Source organism: Poecilia reticulata, chromosome 9 (assembly GCF_904066995.2).
Source record: "Poecilia reticulata chromosome 9, P_reticulata-male-v2, whole genome shotgun sequence".
In the NCBI taxonomy this organism is placed as follows: domain Eukaryota; kingdom Metazoa; phylum Chordata; class Actinopteri; order Cyprinodontiformes; family Poeciliidae; genus Poecilia; species Poecilia reticulata.
Genome location: NC_088838.1, coordinates 2,334,631 through 2,354,173, shown reverse-complemented (window position 1 = coordinate 2,354,173; position 19,543 = coordinate 2,334,631). Strand labels below are relative to the sequence as shown.

At 39.7% G+C, this 19,543-nt stretch overlaps 2 protein-coding genes across 2 annotated transcripts; both read right to left on the bottom strand.

Moving 5' to 3' along the window:
* Positions 1-504: 504 nt before the first annotated feature.
* On the bottom strand, positions 505-15,954 carry ppm1f (protein phosphatase, Mg2+/Mn2+ dependent, 1F). Its single transcript, XM_008417418.3, has 8 exons — positions 15,667-15,954; positions 14,294-14,503; positions 10,335-10,465; positions 9,411-9,607; positions 9,145-9,333; positions 8,910-9,053; positions 6,036-6,129; positions 505-4,608 (listed from the first exon to the last, which is right to left on the bottom strand). The coding sequence occupies exons 2-8, from the start codon at positions 14,467-14,469 to the stop codon at positions 4,277-4,279; spliced, it is 1,263 nt and encodes a 420-aa protein (XP_008415640.2). The 5' UTR covers positions 14,470-14,503; positions 15,667-15,954; the 3' UTR covers positions 505-4,276.
* A 1,645-nt stretch (positions 15,955-17,599) lies between these two features.
* Positions 17,600-19,543, bottom strand: LOC145552987 (uncharacterized). Its single transcript, XM_081611204.1, has 3 exons — positions 19,438-19,543; positions 18,634-18,806; positions 17,600-17,984 (listed from the first exon to the last, which is right to left on the bottom strand). Exons 1-3 carry the CDS (start codon positions 19,450-19,452, stop codon positions 17,738-17,740), a joined length of 435 nt encoding a protein of 144 aa, XP_081467330.1. The 5' UTR covers positions 19,453-19,543; the 3' UTR covers positions 17,600-17,737.

The following is a 19,543-nucleotide window of genomic DNA, read 5'->3' as shown; positions in this document are numbered from 1 at the left end:
CAAATAGCCATGTGGCACAAGCTTCTGAAATTCTTTCAAAATGTAAATTACATGTTGAAAGAAGTAGACAAATGTTTTTTTCACAAGTCCCCTTAGTATTTTTCTAGGAGCAAAATATATTTTATCTTAATCAGCTGACTGCTTTGCTCTGTTTGCAAGGAAGAGCTAAGTGGTTTTATCAGATATGTCAGATAAGAGGAAATATAACATAAATCTTTCATGTAGTTTTGCATAAATTACACTGTACTCCCCGTCTCTTTACATGCCCATCTATTGGCATGTATTATTAAGTTGACTGACAATGAGATTCTCTAAAATCCCCGCCAAATGGACAAAACCACTTGTAAGGGTAAAAAAAAAAAGGATTTTTATTTAACTTAACTGAGTTTCTTTTAACTCTGAGGAAACTTTACACCATTCTACTCCCAGTCAAGCAGTGTCAGAGAGAATGAGGTTCTGGTGACACAAAGTGAGAACAGCAGCCAGATAGAAAACTGATGAATGTCTTGTTTTGAGTCTTTTATTTAGTTATTAGTGAATACAAAACTGCAAAGCCAACCATGTCAGTAATCCACAGTGTACGAGAGTACAATGAGATTCTGACATCACATCTAGTTGGATATGGTTCAGAACCATTTCTAAAAATCATTCACATTTTTTATAAAAGAATCATCAAACACGAGTAAATATTAAAATACCAACAGAATGAGAATCAGTACACAATCCAACATGTTTAACATCAGCATTTTCTTAGTACATAAAAGACGCATTTAATACTTTGTCTCAGAACACAGTTTGGAGTCTGGCCATCTTTTACACGATGGTTAAAAAAGTTTAGCATTCCTCACAACTGTAACCCCTTTCAGGTCATAATTTCAATCTGTAATCTAGCAGCTCTGCCTGGCCAGATTAACAGAGAGGTTAGGGGACATGCTGTGCTGTTGTTATTACTCCACCAATGATTTGACTCAGCAAAGCCATAATGGTGATGTGACAGTATGCCACGCCCCTTTGGTTCAGACTGCTCTGAAAGCATACATGGACCTTTCCAAGCTCCGCCCAGAAACGCCCCTCGAAAGTCCCACCTGACTTCATGTCTCACATTAACCTCCCCGCAGAGTTTAGCTTCTATGGGATTTTTCGTTTCGACTGACTCTGCAGAGTATTTCTGAGTCAATTAGTTTAGCATTTCTGCCGGATTTTCACAAAATATCAGCCACGACAATGGACAAGGGAACCAACAAGTTCATGTCATCTTTTTTGGACGACATCAAGATGTTTTAGCCACGCGATGCCTCTAACATTGTGCGAGTTGCAGCTAAATGCTACCAGTCGATGAGGAAAACAGCAGATCCTCAGACCCTCAGCATAACCCTGACATCGCCTGTATAGGTACCCCACTGACGGAGAACCATTTTTTTCCGAGTCTTGACGCAAAAGCTTTCTGTCGGTCTGGTAGTCCACAATGTACATTAGCATGAGTTTGTGAGCCGGTAACCCACGTGATAGCTGCGCTGTGACGTAAAATAGGCATTAGCCAATGAAAGGCGGGCCCTGTGGTAAGGTCCATTGATCCATGATCCTGCCAGGTTGACCTGCAGCTGATCTGTGAATGGGGAGGGGAGTTGTGATTTTCACAAAACTCTGATCTGAAAGAGGTTCCAACTGATCTATGTGGCACATCAGACTTTTAGTTTACTCACCTCCAAAACATACAAATCCATCAAGAAATAGCCCTCAACACTGACAACACCAACAGAACAGATTAAGTAGATCAAGTCTGAAAAGCATTCAGATTAAAAAAGTAACAGTCTTACCACCATATGACTAAATCTTGGTAAAATAAAACTTTCTAAACTGTAACTTAACCTCCTCTAAATAAATCAATATATTAAATCTGATAAAGTTGGTTGAAGGTTATGCAGGCTAAATGTAATGTGTTGCATATGAGTGTGGCTGCAGGCCCAACATGCCTGTGTGGGCCTGTCTCTGCAGGAAGTCTCTGCTAATTCTGCCAGTTTTGCAAACAGCAGCAAACTGAAATACCGATCAAGTCTAAGCATGTCGGCTTTGGACCAACCATTACCTGCTGGCATCACATTTCTTAAAGAGAAATCACATGGAGACACACATGCATGCATCCTCTGACATGCTCAGACTGAACAAATGGAACTTCCTGTTTGGAAAGTCCCTGAAGAGAGTGTGATGTGTGTGAGCTGGAGCGCTCAGCGCCTACAGTGAGTCCACAGGACATTCAGAGGTCAGGTCAGAGTGCTGCTTCCTGTCCGACTCACTGGAGTCGGACAGGAAGCAGCACTGTTAGTAACAGATATGGTAGCAACATTTCTGTGCCAACAGGTAGTTAGCCAACAAGTACAGATATTTAGTACCTGTTGGCACTTGGGTCTGCCAACAGGTACTGGTCACATCATCACCAGATCTGGTCAGAGCAGATCAGAACAGATCAGGTAAGAACCTGAAGGACTCCAGCAGGGGGCTGGTTAACATCAGCAGACTCTGCATCCAGAACCAACCAGGCCAAAGCGGTTTCTTTGGCCCAGTTAGCTTGGAACCTCTAGGCCGAGTCAGGACCGGATGGCCGAGTCGGACCCCAATGAAGGAGTCGGACTCTGAAGGTGGAGTTGAGACCCAGCGGCGAGTCAGACCCTGAAGACTGAGTCTGACCCTAAAAGCTGAGTTGGACCCTGACAGCCCAGTCGGCAGGCAGCAGGCGGGATGTGGCCATCGGGACAGACCCTGACAGTTAAGTTGGGAGTGTGTTGGTCCCTGCTGACCTGTCTACAGTGGGTCGGCATGGTCTCCCTGTGCATACGTGTTCTCACTGGGTACTCCAGGTTCCTCCCAATGTCTGAACACAAAACACTCTCAACTTTCCTCAGGTGTGTGTGTGTGTGTGTGTGCTTGCATGGGAATGTGTGTAAGTTCCTTTGTCTGTGTTGTCCAGTGACAAACTGATGACCAGTCCATCTTTCAGGCTGGGATGGATTTTAATTATCTGGGTTTGATTTATGGGACTATTAGCACCACTATCCCTATATATAACAAACTATACACACATCACCTGGCAACGTTAACAACTGTGACTCTCAAAAGTTTACACGCTCCTGTTAAAAAGTTTAAATATCAAAATGAAACCATGATAAATTGTTTCAAAACTTTTTACATCTTCAATGTGACATAAGGCCTCTATAATGCAAATGTTATGTTGGTGGGGGCAGGGATGGGAGTGGGGGGATATAAAACTTAAAAGGACAAATAACCTGACATAAGTGGACACACACTGATCTAATTATTTTAATCCAACATCATCATCCAGTCTGCGGTACGAGTCTCTACAGCAGCCACATCTTCACTTAGCAGTATTTACCTTGACAGCCTGGATCTGAACTCAGTCAGATCCAAACCGTTCTGTGTCTGGTAGTTTACACTTCAGTTGACCTGGATCTTGGACTCACAGTGGGGAATCTTGGCAGCAGAGACCTGAAGTTTTTGGGTAAAGGTTGACTGCTAAATGGATCAGTCACCTTTTCAAAAATCCCTCTGCCATCTAAAGAAAAGCAACCCCACAGTATGATGCTGCCACCTCTATTCTTCACTGGTGTTCTTTTTCTGATGCTCTCTGTCCATGGAAAATTCAAAAGACAACTGAAGTCTTTTGAATTTTTGGGTCTGCCAACAGGTACTGGTACTGGTCAGAGCAGATCGGATCAGAATAGATCTGACCAGAGCTTCATTTACCTGGAGCTTCAGGTAAATGATGCAAATGTCAGGACACTCCTGCTAGGACAGCTGAGCTGCATCAGGTTCATCAGATCATGTCAGTGTTTGGTGGATCAAAAGGTTCACAAAACAAACATTTAGTTTAACAAGTTTAACACTTACAACCAAGCTACTGAAGATTTCTCCACTAACTGATGTATATTTACCATTGTACAGTATGTATGTCTCATTAGTGGTGGAAACAGTTTTAGCATTATTTTTTTATATATGTGTAAATGTAAAACACTGTCAATTCCACAGGACTATGTATATTTTGATATCCACAATAATTTCCACTTAGAGTGCACATAAGTTCATATAACACTGGATTTGCATGATTTCTTGAGTAAAAAGTCAAGTCATGTGCCAGTCTAGCACAGATATTAGCTGTGGATATGTCAGATGTGAGGATTCTGGGTTAGTCTGGCTGCCTGCAGAGGGCTGAGTGTGTCCTGAGGCGAGCTGCATGGTTCCTTTCCTCTGGATGCAGCTGGGTTTATGTGTTAGCCAGCAGCTGGCCAGGTGGACGCAGGAACACCACCATCACTGTGATGTTATCGCTGGACCCTGCCGCCTTGGCATCACCTACCAATCTCTCAGCAACTCTGTTTCCCACTCCATCTTCAGCGTGTTCCGGTGGAAGACTCCCTCCAGTCTCAGAGTCATCAGCACCCCGGAGCGCCTCAGCAACCAGATCTGGGACCTCGGAAGGTGTGATGGCATCAAAGAAGCCATCACACGCTAGCAGCACATAGTCCTCGTCCCCCGACAGCTGGATGGTTGAAGAATCAGCGTCCCCAGACACATACGGCTTCTGGTCGAAGTCGCCTGGATTTAGGGATGTAAATGGGATTAGCAGCTCGGAGCAAACTCACAGCAGATCAGGCAGACAGAAAACCTCTTCACTGAGGAAGCTTTCAGTTGCTCACTTTGTTTCCCACACAGAGCCTCTTCAGGCTTCTTCAGCAATGAAAACTGGAGCAGTTCATTCTGAGGCTGGAAAAGCTCAGCAGTGCCACCTCCTGGTTATTATTAAAGTTTTTAGAATTAGTGCATCGTTAATAGTTTAAAGGTGTTGTTCACTCCACTTCAACACTTCAGTTGCTGTTTAATTTGAAGTTATTTCTGTCTGAACTGCCCAAGTCCCAAATTGTTAAAGAGGAATACTTATAAAAATATACATAGTTTTACATCTTAAATATTAAGTTTGTTGTTTATACCTCAGATTAAGACTTGTCTCTAAATAGAAAGTTAAAGGATAGTTCAGACTTTTTGCTGTGAGATTCTGTGACATCATTATTAGTGACTGTTCTACCACCTGATGTAAAAAATGTCATTTTACTGCGAGCATGTTGGAAAGAAAATCCTTTTTCAGAGCGGTGAAAGCCAACACATCATCCGTTTAATCTGACTTTACTTTTAAAACAACTCAAGATGACAAATTTCAGATCATTGGGATTTAACACTATGTTAACAGAGATTAACAGTCTACAGTTTCACAGCTGAGCGTTGCTGCTGAAGTTAAGCCGAGTAATGTCTGTATTCCTGTGTGAAGAAGCTAGGTTAGTTGAGGCTTCCGGCTGCAGCAATCCAACAAATCAAATACAAACTGTCAGAAAAAACTGGGTTAACTTTAGTGCCAGTGGTGCAGCAACATCGAAAAAGTTTTGTTGCTGTACTTTTCTAGGTCTCATTTTAGGACTCATGAGTAGTTCATTCATCAAGATCCCTTATTATCTTTATGTTCAACAAATCACAAAAAACAGTGTGGAAAAAACAACCAATCAGAGCCAAGAGGAGGGTCCATGAGTGTGACAATCTGTCCCTTTCTAAGGTTAACTGAAAGAATGATGGTGGAAGTATTTTTGGGCTCAGGAGTTTCAAAGTCTGTAAAATCTGTTCATGAGATGCAAGGATGCTTTGGTTTTCTACCTTTGACAAGTTTCCAACTTGGTATTTGGACCAGCTTGTTTAAAAAAGGCCTTCATTTCAGACATCAGTGTTCTCACTAACACGTAGCTGCAGGAGAACAGCAAGTTTTACCTACTTAATGATTTTTATCACCTATCAAATAAAAGTTGACTTTTAGTTATAAGGTTCTTAATGAATACAAATATGCGACTAGATAAAAATATTAAATATTGCAAAGGGTATATTTTCACAACAGTCACAACAATAGATAAAGCTTTTTCTAAGTGTATTGTAGCTTGACACAATTCTGTGTTCTCCGTTCTGATTGGTTGAGGATGTCTTACCGATGGCTCTGGAGACAGCATAGGTGCCATTAACTCGCCAGCAACCCATGAAGGTGATACAACCCCCAAGATCTTCTATTCTCTGTTTTTCATCCTGTAAAACAGAGAACAAAACATAACATGAACATCTGACTCCTGGTTATTGCTGGATCAGCAGTAATGTGCTTTGATCCCAAACAGTTCAGAAAAAATAATGAGAAAATGTCACCATTCAATGAGGCTCAGTGAGAATAAAGTATTTACTTTATTCAGGAGCAAACACCTCATCAATAGTCAAATTGTGTTTTCCTGATTATGAAAATACTAAACATTGCAAGTTATTTTGTTTAATAAGATTACAGAGAAACCACCAATGATGATGTTTTGTTTTGAAAATGAGCTGGTAGAATCTTTGTCAAGTTATGTCAACTCAAGTTTATTTGCATAGTGTATTTCATCAACAAAGCAGTTTAAGGTTCTTTAAATCATAAAAACACAAAATACAAAGTCATAGAACAGTCAACAATTGAAACATTCCATTTTATCAAGTGCCATTGTTACACATCAGATTGTTGATATGATGTTTCAAAAGCAATTCTAAACAGGTGGGTTTTAGTCTAGATTTAAAGTTCTTTTTAAATGGAAGGTTGATTGTGTTGACCTTTGGTAGCTTCATGTGGCACACGAGTCCAGCTAAAGGAGATATTATTAAATACACAAACAAAATTAAAGGCTAAATATCTACTATATAATAGATAATAGTCATATCTATTAAAATGTGGTGAATCAAAAGTTAGCATAGCTGACATCTGAAAGTAACAATTGTCTCCTGTGAATGTTTCAAAAACTTTGCATCTCAGTTTTGACTAAGGAGATGCATGTTGACTGATTCTTCTCCAGATATTAGGTACGCCAAGGCAGGTAGAACAGGTTCCAGCAGTGACCAATTCCAGGTCAGAAGAGGCAAAGTTCTAACACTCAGGTGTTACACATAACTGTTGGTTCCATAACCATTTCCTGCCCTAAACAGATTCATACATAGAATAATCCATAGCATGTCATAATTGGTGGATGTTCCAATTAAGTACTACATCATTATCAATATACATCGTCTGGGCACCATTCAGAACAATCTACACTGAGGGAGCCATCTTCTTTGTGCGCCTGCTGGTGTGAGGAGGCAGAGACAGATAAACTGGCCAGTTATCTGCTGAAGTCCTGTCTGGTCTGATCCAACTGGCTGTTATTATCTAAACCAGTCGTGAGTCTTAAGTCTGGTTTAGACGGAAAGATTTAAGAATGTCGGCCGATTCTCCAAACCTCTGTGACCACAGAGCTGATAAAAGTTCAACAGGTTCGATCGGTTCGTGTCTCCAAGGCAGGAGCAACACGAACCGATTCCAGTCACGAACATCCCGATTCCAGAGGATAATCCAGTAAAACCCCCAACATAGCGGGAATTTAGAATAACCAAACACGGATGACGATGTAGAAGCAATAGTGATAGTTTGTGGAGTCATTTTAAGAGATAAAAGACGTAACAAAAAGAAAAGGCGGTGGATGAAAGACAACGGGAGCAGCCGCTCTATTTGCTGCACTATGATTTGGAGGTGAATATGTTTTTTCATAGTTAACATTTTTAACTGAATAAACATAATAATGACCTTTAGATTTAATAATAAACATTTCCACATATCATCTCCGATATCCACCGGACTCAGTTGCGCGATATGTCAGCTGGTTGGGATTCCCCTCTGTTCTTACGTCACCGCGCTTTCTGATTGGCTACCTGTCACATTCAGCAGGTCGTATTCTCGGTCCCAGACAGGAAAAACCCCACAGGTTGCGATAAAAACTCCAAGACAACCCAAATAGGGTATATTCAGGATTTAGCGGGAACACCAACACCGACCCCCCGTCCCCCGGGCCGCAGCAAATTTTTCCAAGTCTTGACCGGTCCGCGGGAATAAAAAGGTTGGGGACCACTGGTCTAAACCACAGAGTCACAGATGATTTTCTACCCATTTCTATGCTTTTAAACTAGCATTTAGCTTAAAGTGCTAGTGGTAGTTTAAAGGAGACTTGGACCAGGCATCCAGGACCCACTTCTGACTGATAACTTTCCTACCTCAACACCTCAAAAAGGGGATTTAATAACCAATATATTCATAAATCTAATAAATGTTGTTTAGATGTGGAACTACATGCTCTGTATTTGTGTAGAAAACAGATGGCTCAGTGAAAATGTGAGAATTTTTCACACTTAGAAGTAGCCACTGTAACTATCACATTGTCATTGACTATAAGATAGTAGTCAATGATGGGACAGTATTCTCTTCAGATGAGAAAGGAATTCAAAGACTTCTAAGGTCACTGTTGTTAGAAAGAGTGAAAAATTAATTCCTAATTGTTTCAAATTTAAAACTGACTGATTCAGTGTTATTTAACTATATGACAACCAGAAACAGGCAGAGATAATGTCAGTGATGTTGCCTCAGACGTTATTGTTGGATCTGTCCCACATCCCACATTTGGAATATGAGCTCTTGCCTTCTTGAAGAAAGTACATAATCCCCAAAAAATTAACTCAGTTTTTTAAAATTCTCTTTGGTACATCATTACTATTTCAATTTTAATCAAAATTTTAAATAGTATGAAAGGTGTGCAGTAACCTGGGTATCTGTTGTTGTTTTGGATCTACGTTTTTAGCTGTTTATATGTGTTGCATGTTATTGTTAGTTTGGGCAGCAGCAACTATTCAGTGCACACCCTTGAGTCCATTATAAATTTATCATAGGGGACAATAAAGTATATTCTATTCCATTCTATTGTACCAGTGTCATTTGTTGTTGGCAGAGCAGGAAACAAAGCAGGAAGAATTAGTAGAACAAGTACCTCTCTCTCGGGTTTGTGGGGGTCCATGAGTGTGACAACCTGTCCCTTTCTAACCAACATTGCCTGAGAGTCTCCGAGCCAAGCCACGGTCAACTGCTGGCCGTGAATCAGCACGGCCACTCCTGTGCTCCCACTCCGCAGACGCTGTTGACACAAAACTCCACATATAGATTCATCTGAAGCATACAGTGTGGTTCATGGAGAGAAAACAACAGCTTGTAGAACATCACCATACCTCTCTCTTGGCTTTGCGTCTGAACATGTTGTCTGTGTTCTTGAAGGCAGTTTTAAAAGCCATGCTGGTGTTACTCTGCAGCGTCTCCTGTTTGCTCAGAATAACATGGAGGTGAGTGGCAGCGTAAATGGCAGCATCCACTCCCCCGTGACCGTCGAACACAGCGTAGTAGGCCCGCTCTACTCCATCCTAGAACAGGATCACAGCCAAGCTGAGTGACAACGGAGAACACTGGCAAAGCAGTGTTTACTTTTCAGGGTGTTTACCTGAATGCCGAAGAGCTGGTTGAATTCAGTCAGCGCCACATGCTTGTCCTCCATCTTCCTCCTTGTGTTCTTGATAGCATGAACAGAACACTGAAAGCTGGGAGGAGGAAGACAGGAGGGGAGCTCCTGGTTCCATCTGAGTGCTACATCTATCAGATGGTTCAGGAAGAGCCGCTGGACTGCTTCCGACTCGAGCACTGGAAGTAGAGCAGAGCCAAAAATAAAAATGTGAATAAATAGCATACAACTGCAGCAAACAAATATATTAGTAATTGATTATCTCATCAATTATTATGTAGATTAATCGAGTAATCAGATAAAAAATTTGACATTCTGCAGATTTTTCATTTACCCAAACAAGTCTTTTCATACAGTATTAGAAATGAAGATAAACAAATAATTGATTTTCTTTTAAATAAGACAATAAACATTTTCCTACCTAAAATGAAAAAACAATGTGAATTCTTCACCTTTTGTAGCAATGGATGCATCTGCAGCTAAAACAAAATTCTTCCAATATTGACATGTGAAAGCTCAGGCCTTTCTGCTCAACTTACATTGTGGGACTGATCTGGTCATTAATTACTGGTTCATAATTGGAAAGTAAAAGATGCTTAATAGGAGATCGTTTTTTACACAATTTGAACCACGTAAATCAAACAATTCCAATTGGGAAGTTTTGGATAGAACATATTTACATGCAATTAGAGTTTTTCATCTTCAAACCAAAATGTATATACCTTTCATGTAGTTTTGACTTACTTACTGCCCTGAGTATGTCGTTCTTTCACCAAATGGCATTCATTTTTTGAGTCTTCATATTACAGACAGACAATGATTAATCCCACTAATTGCTTCAGTCCTAAAATAATACCCCATTCTTATTTTTGCTACATATAGCAGGCAACTAAAAAAACAACTTACAGACAACATTTTCCTCATCTTCCAGTTTTGCTTGAGCTTCCTGCGGACAGTGAAACGGAGACAGGTCGTCCTTCAGAAGGTGGGTGACCGCTGCTTGGCAGAGGAGGACCCTGAGGCCTGACGGAGCTCCCCTGAATCACACAGACATGCACATTCAGATCAAGTTCTGAACTTGGGCAACAAACAGCTGGGCAGATAGATGGACATAAAGCCCAGAATAGAAATAAGTTTGCTCTAAAAAAATCTAGACCCTGAAGAAGTTTCATCAATAAGAAGCAGCAGGTAAAGTCAACAGTGAAATAAGTCATCTATCACTCCTGGCCCTTTACAAAATGCCACATCTTCGAAAAGAAACCCGAGTTTAGGAAGCAGGAAGCTGGTGAAACAATGGTGTTTCTGTAGACAGGATATGAGCTCTTCCTGACAGGGTAAAGTGGAAAACATGTCGGCATGTCAGAAAGCACATGAGCTTGTGATACATTTTCTACATTTTATATAATTATTTTACTCATTGTTTTCCAACTAAGAACTAATCAGTTGCACCGCTGTCAACACGCAGCACCTCTTCAGTGCGAAAATTCTTATTCCTTAGACGACTTAAAAAGTTGGCTTCACTTCCACAGATGGAGGCAACATATGCTGCTGCTGCCACAAGATGGCATCAAGATACCATCTTGTTAGGCGTTAGCCAATCTTTTTCAGAGGGATTAGTGAGAGACCCTACCAGCAAAGAAAACATTCAGGCTAAGGTGGTGCTGCTGGATCATTCCGATCATTACTGATCTCACCTCACTTCATAAACTAACCTCAATAATCAAATAAATGAAAACTAAGAAACTCAACCAGTTTCTTTTTTGATTCTCCAATCCAAAGACAGAAAAAGAAGGTAGGTTGGAATGATGGAATGAAAAAACAAACTAAAAATCACTGGGATCCATTGAATAAATTCCACAAGTATTCCTAAACATATTTATTTTCTTTTATTCACTTTGTTTTGGCCACAATATTATTCATGTCAGTATTCAATAAAGGTTCTATGTATATGGCAATTTACGCAAATTAGGTGATGATACTATTTAGCAAATTTTAGCTATTTATAGCACAGCCAATAAGCAATCAAGAAGAGGTAACTTTATTCATGAAATACATTTATACATAAGTAGGGCTAATTAATCATTATTCTATGGATCAGATAAACAAATGGTCACAATCTGCAGATTAATCAATTAACCACTTCAGTCTTGTCTATGCAATATTAGAAATACACTAAAAGATGCAAATAAACAAATAAATCATTTTTAAGACAATAAAATAGACATTTTATTACCTAAAATGCAATAACAGTAAACCTTTAGTAAACGCTTGATCATTTGGAGTAAAGAATGGATCTACAACTAAAAACACTTTCAGCATCAACACGGGAAGAGCTCAGGCCTTTCTGTTGGCTGAATATCAATACAGTGTAGAGTTGATCTGTTGATTAGTTCTTAGATTAATCATTTAATAACTGAATAGTGAAAGGTGCATAATAGGAGTTTGTTTTGTTTTTGTTTTCAAGAATTTGAACCAGGTGAAGCTAAAACTTGTTACGTGAAGAGTTTCGGGACAAAAACAGAGCACTTTGTTATCATAATGAAAATGTATACATTTTTGTAAAGCTTAGGCTTAATTACTGCTCTGAGTTCAGTAGTAATTAAAAGGCCATTTGTTCAGCAAAATAGTTGACGATTATTTTAATAGTTGGTTCATCATGATTGTCTTGGCATTATACACAAGATAATCCAAAGTTACCCAGAGAACATCAAAAATGTTCTGTATTTTATCATGTTAATGAAACATGATAAAATACAGAAATTGAAACTAATTCAAACAGAATATTGGCTAACTCTATCCTCAAAATCTCCAGTAAAAAAACAAAACAAATGGAGCTGTAAACAATAGTTAAAGAGCTGCTAGCCTAGCTAAAGAATCAGAATTCCTCTTAATGTCATTCTGCACAAATAAATTACAACGAAATTTTTAAAAACAGCAATTCTCCAAGAAACACTGAACAACTAGGATGTTAAGAATAAATAAATAAATAAATAAATAAATAAATGCACCAGTTCCACCTCCAGTCTGTATGCGGCCTCGTCTCCTCTAGAGATTAGCTCCACCACAGTGGTATCATCAGTGGAGCTACAGTCATGATTGTACAGGGTGCCTACTAGGGGGCTTAGCACACACCCTTGTAGAGAGCTGGTGCTGGTGCTCAGTGCTGAAGGCAGCTGGGATCCTACTCTCATCCTCTGGGAGCTGCCTGTCAGGAAGTCCGTGATCCAGCAGCAGATGTTATGGGGAAGACCCGGGTTCACCAGTTTCCTCACCAGTCTGCTCAGACAAATGGTCTCAAAAGTCGAGCTGAAGTCCAGGAAGAGCAGCCTCACACGGCTCCTTTACTGTTCCACATGTGTCAATGTGGTGTGCAGAGCGGTAATGATGGCATATGACTGAACCTGTTTCTCAAAGCACTGCATGACAGTGGGGGTTGGTGCCACTGGCCGGTAGTCATTGAGACTGCTAATGTTCGTTTTTGGAAGAAGGATGATGGAAGACTTTAACGCATGGTGGGATGGAGCACTGGGTCTCTCCCTCAGCAGTTCCTTGACCTCTTTGTTCATTCAAGCCTTCTGGTTGGGAAACACCAATGCAAGCTCTCTGAATATTTTTAGTTCATCAAATGGAGAAACTAAAAACAACCAGAGATTTTCCATCTTCAACCCTTTAACAGTCGAGGAACTGATAAACCGTCTGTCCAAGCTGATAACATAAGGCATGTTCTCTGCCAGCTCTGCTGATGGCAAATGTTTCTGAGGTTTAGAGAAGTTAACACCTGAATTTTTCCTTTGCAGGACAATAAAAGCTATTGCTAATAAATCTATCAATCTCTCTTTACCTTAAACCCAAAATATTAAAAAAGCTGGCCAGCATTTCCAACTCAAACAGAGGTTCAAAGTTAAAACAGAAAATACAGACCAGCTTTGTTGTATTCTGTTCAGCCTTCCTGTTAGCTGCTGAAAAGTCTGAATCTTTCTCAAAAAGGAAAAGCATACATCACGTCACTTTATATTCTGACTGTTTACATAGCATGAGCAGCTATTCTTTTAGAACAGTGGTGGCTTCCCCAAGCAGAATTAACAGTGGATCATTAATGAGCAGTGCGAGGGAGAGCTGCTGAAGTATGTGAAGAATGCAACACATGTACACGTAGGACTGGTGGATAAAGGATGAAGGATTTTTTTAAAAAGCCCAGGGAATCTAACATTCTCTGTCTAACCAGGTGTGTGATGTGTAGGCTTCATGTCTAAAGTGTATTTAACAAACATTTAAAAATGAAAGCTAACTTTTAAAGAGATGGAAAATGTCATCCTCAGAGGTTTGAGAGATAAAGTTTTTAAAGGGTATTCATAACTTGGTGTGGTGTGGAGTCATAAGCATGGTGGATGAATGCTACAAGCAAGAGCAGATTTGGATGTGATTTCACTAGTATTGACATATGAGGCAAAGTCAGGAATTCAGAGTATTTATGGATGCTGATAAATACTTCAGAAAATAGAAGGTTTGTTCAAAAAACTTGGGATAGTCCTTTTGAAACCATTCTTCAAGAGGAGTGTAAGGGTTTATGGTGCCTATTACCCACAGTGAGAATGCAGGAGGTGTGGTAAACCCTGGACAGGACCCACTGCAGCCCCTCTTAGAGACGGCGGGACCAAATAAAGAAACACGACTTGTGCTTCTGTGCTTTGATCTCCTCTTAACGGCACGACTCAGGTCCTCCAGGTGGCTTCCTACAGCAGCATGCATGCAAGCTCCAAAACTGTTTCTGAAGATAGCAAAGCTAAATTCCCCAGTTGGCATGTGTAACAAACAGCAGGTATTGAGGGCCAAGCCAAAAGAATGAATGAAGTGTATATCCATACCGAGCAGCCAGCAGCCTCTGGCCCAGCTCCAGGCTCTCTCCTTGCAGCTCCTCCAGTGAAACTCTCCGACTCAGGAAGCTGATCGGCAAAGGAGCGTCTTCTTCCAGAGCAACAGGGAATTCCTCCACAAGCTTCTTCAGGAAGCCCTGGGCCTCCTCCTCCTCCATTCCAGCCATTTGGGATCTCTGCAGACCGCAATCTGATGAACAGCTGATAAAAAAAAATTACTTTACTGTTTAGGTGGAAGGCATGTAGACATTCATCATATATTAAAACAAAAAGTTGTATTTTCATTGCCAAATATATGATGACAGTTAACTAGCAAATAGCCAAATGTATGCTTCAGTTCAGTGACGATAGTAACTCAAAATGTAAGGATTTATTAATCATGTGTATTATTAAAATATATTATTATTTTTACAAGTAAATTAAACCATTATATAAGCAAGTACAGAAGTGGAAACATGGCTTTAATCATAGATTAAGTATAAACTGAAATATGAATACAAAACAAACCATATCTGTGTCAAAAATAACTTTGTGTAATGTAGAAAAAAAACATGATTATTACTGTGATGTTACAAATTAATAACTTCACTAAAATGATCCAACAACATATATGTTAGTTAAACTGGTAAATCTATGTTACAAACTCCAGCAAAAATTGTCCAACCCAGGTTTTCCCAAATCAAAGATGGGAAATAAGTATGGATGGGGAGACGGTCCTGCACCGGCCATTAGAGCAGCAGCTCCAATCATTTCAGTTTCATGTCTCTATTAGAGATTCATCTTCAGAAACGCGCGTTTCCTGGGAAGATTCTGTGATATGACAAAAACTTGATAAACAACTTTCAAGCATTTTTGTGGAGCAGATCAATTGTCGAAGTGGCTCATATTGCTGAACAATAATAAATTACAACCAAGTCAGTATGCAGGAACAGGAAGTCGTGCTGCTTTCTTCTTTTTTTTTCACTGTTAAACACAAGCTTCCGTAAATTACCCAGCAGAGACCCAGCCAACACCTTTCAAAGTCAGCATGATGATCCCCGTATCGGAAATCAGGTTTCAAAAACTTACCGTGTCCTTAGAAAACAACAAAGGACAAATCCTTAAGTTCCCGCTGTGGTTATCAGGTGAGCCTGGATCACAAAGCGAACAACTAAAGATGGATAAGTAACGGTATGGATTCATCTGCCTTAGAAAGAGAAGAAAGCTGGAGAAACTCGACGAGCGGAATACGGACACCTTGGAATGTTTCTTTAAACATAATGTTGGTCATGTTCACACAGAATTGTGTCGTCAGAAGCTAAAAAGTCGAATCGGTGCAGAAATGCTCAATTTAACCCAAGCAAAAAGTTGTGTTTTCGTCTTACCCTGAGACAGAAACAGTTCCTTTGTAGAATAGTGGTACAGACAGAAAGTCGCCCTTCAGCTACACAAAGACGAGAGGAGATGTTTTTACCACGCTGCCTACTTCCACTATCCGCAGCGACGATGAAAACGTCTGAAATGAGCGAGTACTATCCATGGTGTTTACACACCTGCAACAACAACAACAACAAAAGCTCCGCTTTACGTTGGACTCTTCTTGTGAGAAGGAGCTCGTTTCAGCAAACAGTAAGGGGTGGGGACAGACCACATGGCAGAGACCAACACCATGTTTGGAAATGGGACCATTGCACTCCGGAAGTGAAGGTGGTGCTATTTTCTATATTATCCGCTGCCTCCCGTTTTAATTTTCTTTTGAAATCTGTGATATTTTCACCTGTAGGATGTGGTACATGACAATTGTTGAGTGTTTTAACTTTTCCATCTCCCCGATTGGTATGGATACACGAGCTACAGACAAACTTTTAAGAATACTTTCAATGGCAGGTAAAATAGATGGTAAACAGTGGCGACACCAAAAACAATTCTGTCTCAGCTGTTTGTTGAAAGAGAGTGGAAGATTGCCAGGAATGTTTTAGCAAATAACATCCATCCTTTTTTCATGAGTTTGAAGCTCTGAGCTCAGGAAGGCGTCATTGTGTCTCTCTGACAACTAAGAACATCAACATGATGTCATTTAGTCCCAGTGTAAAAACCATTAAAACTACATGACAACATTTGCGTCATGCAAAGTGTTGTCATGTTACTTGTGGTAATCTGTTTTTGAGTTAGTGCCATAACCACCTAACCTGTGCAAAGGTGAAGAGGTCAGGACTGACATTTTTCCACAGTTCTGGAGTCAGACAAAAAGAGAGAAAGGCAGCAAATTCAAGCTGCCTGAGGTTCAGTGTTAAGTTTCCCAGTCAGTGATGATTTCACACTGACTGGGAGTGTGAAATGCTGCTGTAGTGTTTAGAGCCACATGCTCTGTGCCACGCTGCTTTGGTAATATCATTAATATAAAAGAAGACCTGAATGGGTCCTGAGTGCAACTACTGTGTAGTAGAATGGATGTTTCGGTTTTAAAAATCTGTTATTTATTGTTCTAATGTAATAATGCAGTTTTCCAAGACATTGAATTTTACGTTTTCATTAGCTCTAATTAAGACAGATGCTGCTCAATCACTTAAGATATTCAAATCTACATAATCTCAATATAATCTCAGTGCTAAGCATTTCTAAAAACAGATTTGTTCAAAGAAGTTCCATGATTGGTGAGGAATTTCTGAAACACTTCACAGATGAGTGACTAAACACTTTGCAGCATGTCTGATGGTCAAATAACCTGAAAAACAGATTCTGAGCAGGAGATATCTATTTTGTTGAGCTCATTATTCAGCTCATTTATTTCTGAATAAATTGCTATTTATTCATCAACTTATCAATAAAAAAGTTTTAATTTAAAATGTTCCTTTACTTACAGTTGTTTTTAACCAAAATGTGATTAATCATTTACAGACCCTGCAGTTAAACTCGATGAAGAATCTTGATCCAATCTGAGTACCACTCAGATTCTTCAGGCTTCAATAAACACCTTTACATTTCAGGGGATTATAGCTTCTTCCACAACTCAGCAAAAGACAAAACACTTTAAAAACACACTCACTGGTAATCCCAGGCTGCAAGGCTGTGTGTATTGATATCTCCGGTCTCACCACCAGCTATAATCCATCATAATCGAAATGAACAAAAACAAACTCTTGAAATATATCATTCTGTCAAATAAATATGAGTTTCACTCCACATCAACTGTTCAGCATTTTATTAACTAGTATATTGTTGTTTTTATGCATATTTATGCTTTGACCTAACATTTATTAAAACAACTTGTTCAATACAACAATAATGATGCAGATGAATCTAACATGACTTCATTTACAGAGCTAATTAATTTGCAGATTTCTACTGAATGTTTACTGTCTTACTGATGAACACAATGGTTTAGAAGAGATAGTTCTCACTAATCCCAGATGCCACATCTTTTTTGACTAAATAAAGATTTCCAGACGTCCGTCTTCAACCCTGTGCTATTTCTTCCAGTGTGCGGGCTGAGGCACATATGCATGCGACAGTAATGTCCTCAAATTCTACATAGTAGCTGGGTAGGGGGAAGCACGCCGAGTTTTTCCTCAGAACAGGCATCCTAAGGGTAACGGGGATGATCTCTCGTCCCAAGGCAATGTTGCACCTCTCGCTAGAGTGGCTATCCTGGCACCTGGCCTCACGGATCACCTGAGGTTCTCGGTTTAAGTCAATTTTGTCTCTGTTGACAGAATAAAAACAAGGAGAGCATAAAATACTTTTTCATCCTATGAAAGCTCTTTGCCAAGTAACTTCAATTTGCATAAAAACAGTGTCAGATGAGCTCAGATACATCTTATCTCTTATCTTTTATTGTTATAGTTTAAGGCCTGAGGAATTGAAAATCATGAGTCAAATGGTGATCATTTCTAAAATTTTACATGCATTGTAATGTGGACATTATATTCTAAAGTCATGTCACATGACATAAACACAAAAAATAATCATCTGCTCCACTTTTCACAGCGGCATAAAGAGAAGAACTGTATAGTGTGGAGCATAAAATGTCACCAGAATCTAAGCAAATATTTCAAATATTTTATTTTATCTTTTTACTTCTGCTTTTTTTTTTTTTCTTTTTTTTTTTGGTTAAGCAAAATCAACATTTCATTTCTTAGAGTGAAGTGTGCTCAGCAAAGTCTGGGCCTCCCTTCTGAAGCTGAGTTGGGAAGGGTTCCAAACTATTTGGAATTCATTGTTTCAGAGGCAGAAAAAACAGTTGCCAAGTGCGCTCAGATTCTTCAGGCTTCAGTAAACATCTTTACATTTCAGGGGATTATAGCTTCTTCCACAACTCAACAAAAGACAAAACACTTTAGAAACACACTCACTGGTAATCCCAGGCTGCGAGGCTGCGTGTATTGATATCTCCGGGAAGGATAGGCATCTCTTTGTAGTTGTCTTTCAAGGTGTAGGTGCACAATGTTTCTCCAACACACTGGTTGCTCAGTGGCATGGCAACACACTGGTGGAGGATCAGCAGGCACAGCAGGAAGATACACAGCTGTTGCATATACACAACAATCAAGACTGTATGACTGTATGAATTCCACAGGAAGAAAACAGTAACCACATCAAATTTCAACACATGACAATTGAATTAGACTTCAGCATCGCAGTAGCATCAGTAAAATGGCCTATTAAGTAACAAATTTGATTTGTGGCAAACGATCTATAAATGTTGATCATGTCGGTTTTACTTTAAACTCATTTATAAACTGTATGTAATGCTGCCAAGATAAGTTCCATGCTCTAATCAACTGACTGGCAGAGAGGGCCAATCGGGCTCTGGAGGATACCTCTTACCCAGAGGTAATGGCTCCAACTCCTCATCTGGAAATGACAACCAAAATACTTTCACTTACACAGCAGTCTAAAAAGGAGTTCAAAAAAGATTTCCATGTTTTCCTAAAACATTTTACTTAGAATTCATGAAAAAACAAAATGTGCTACAGAACAAGTGAAACTGGAATTATCTGCTGTGGGGTTCCTATTTTCACATGTCACAACTACAATTTGTCTTAAAAGACAGAACATTTGAATTCATGTTATTTAATTTACTTGTCTATTAAGTTTTATTGGATACTAATGTGTAGTCATTATAATTATAATTTTCAAACAGGTACATTTCTTACCTGAAATCTTTCCATGATGTAAACCTGACTTCTGTTTCTTTCAGATCTTTATTAGTTGTTGGCTTTGTCCTTATGCCTGGCTCCAACTTGGAACCTGTGCCTGGAC

Excerpts from the sequence above, each read along its gene's own strand:
- ppm1f (XM_008417418.3), bottom strand. The coding sequence starts at position 14,469 with ATGGCTGGAATGGAGGAGGAGGAGGCCCAGGGCTTCCTGAAGAAGCTT. Across the intron at positions 9,334-9,410 it reads ACCAGCTCTTCGGCATTCAG|GATGGAGTAGAGCGGGCCTA; the intron begins GTAAACACCCTG and ends ATCCTGTTCTAG. Across the intron at positions 4,609-6,035 it reads TGCTGTCTCCAGAGCCATCG|GCGACTTCGACCAGAAGCCG; the intron begins GTAAGACATCCT and ends CCCTAAATCCAG.
- LOC145552987 (XM_081611204.1), bottom strand. Across the intron at positions 17,985-18,633 it reads CTCGCAGCCTGGGATTACCA|AGACAAAATTGACTTAAACC; the intron begins GTGAGTGTGTTT and ends TTCTGTCAACAG.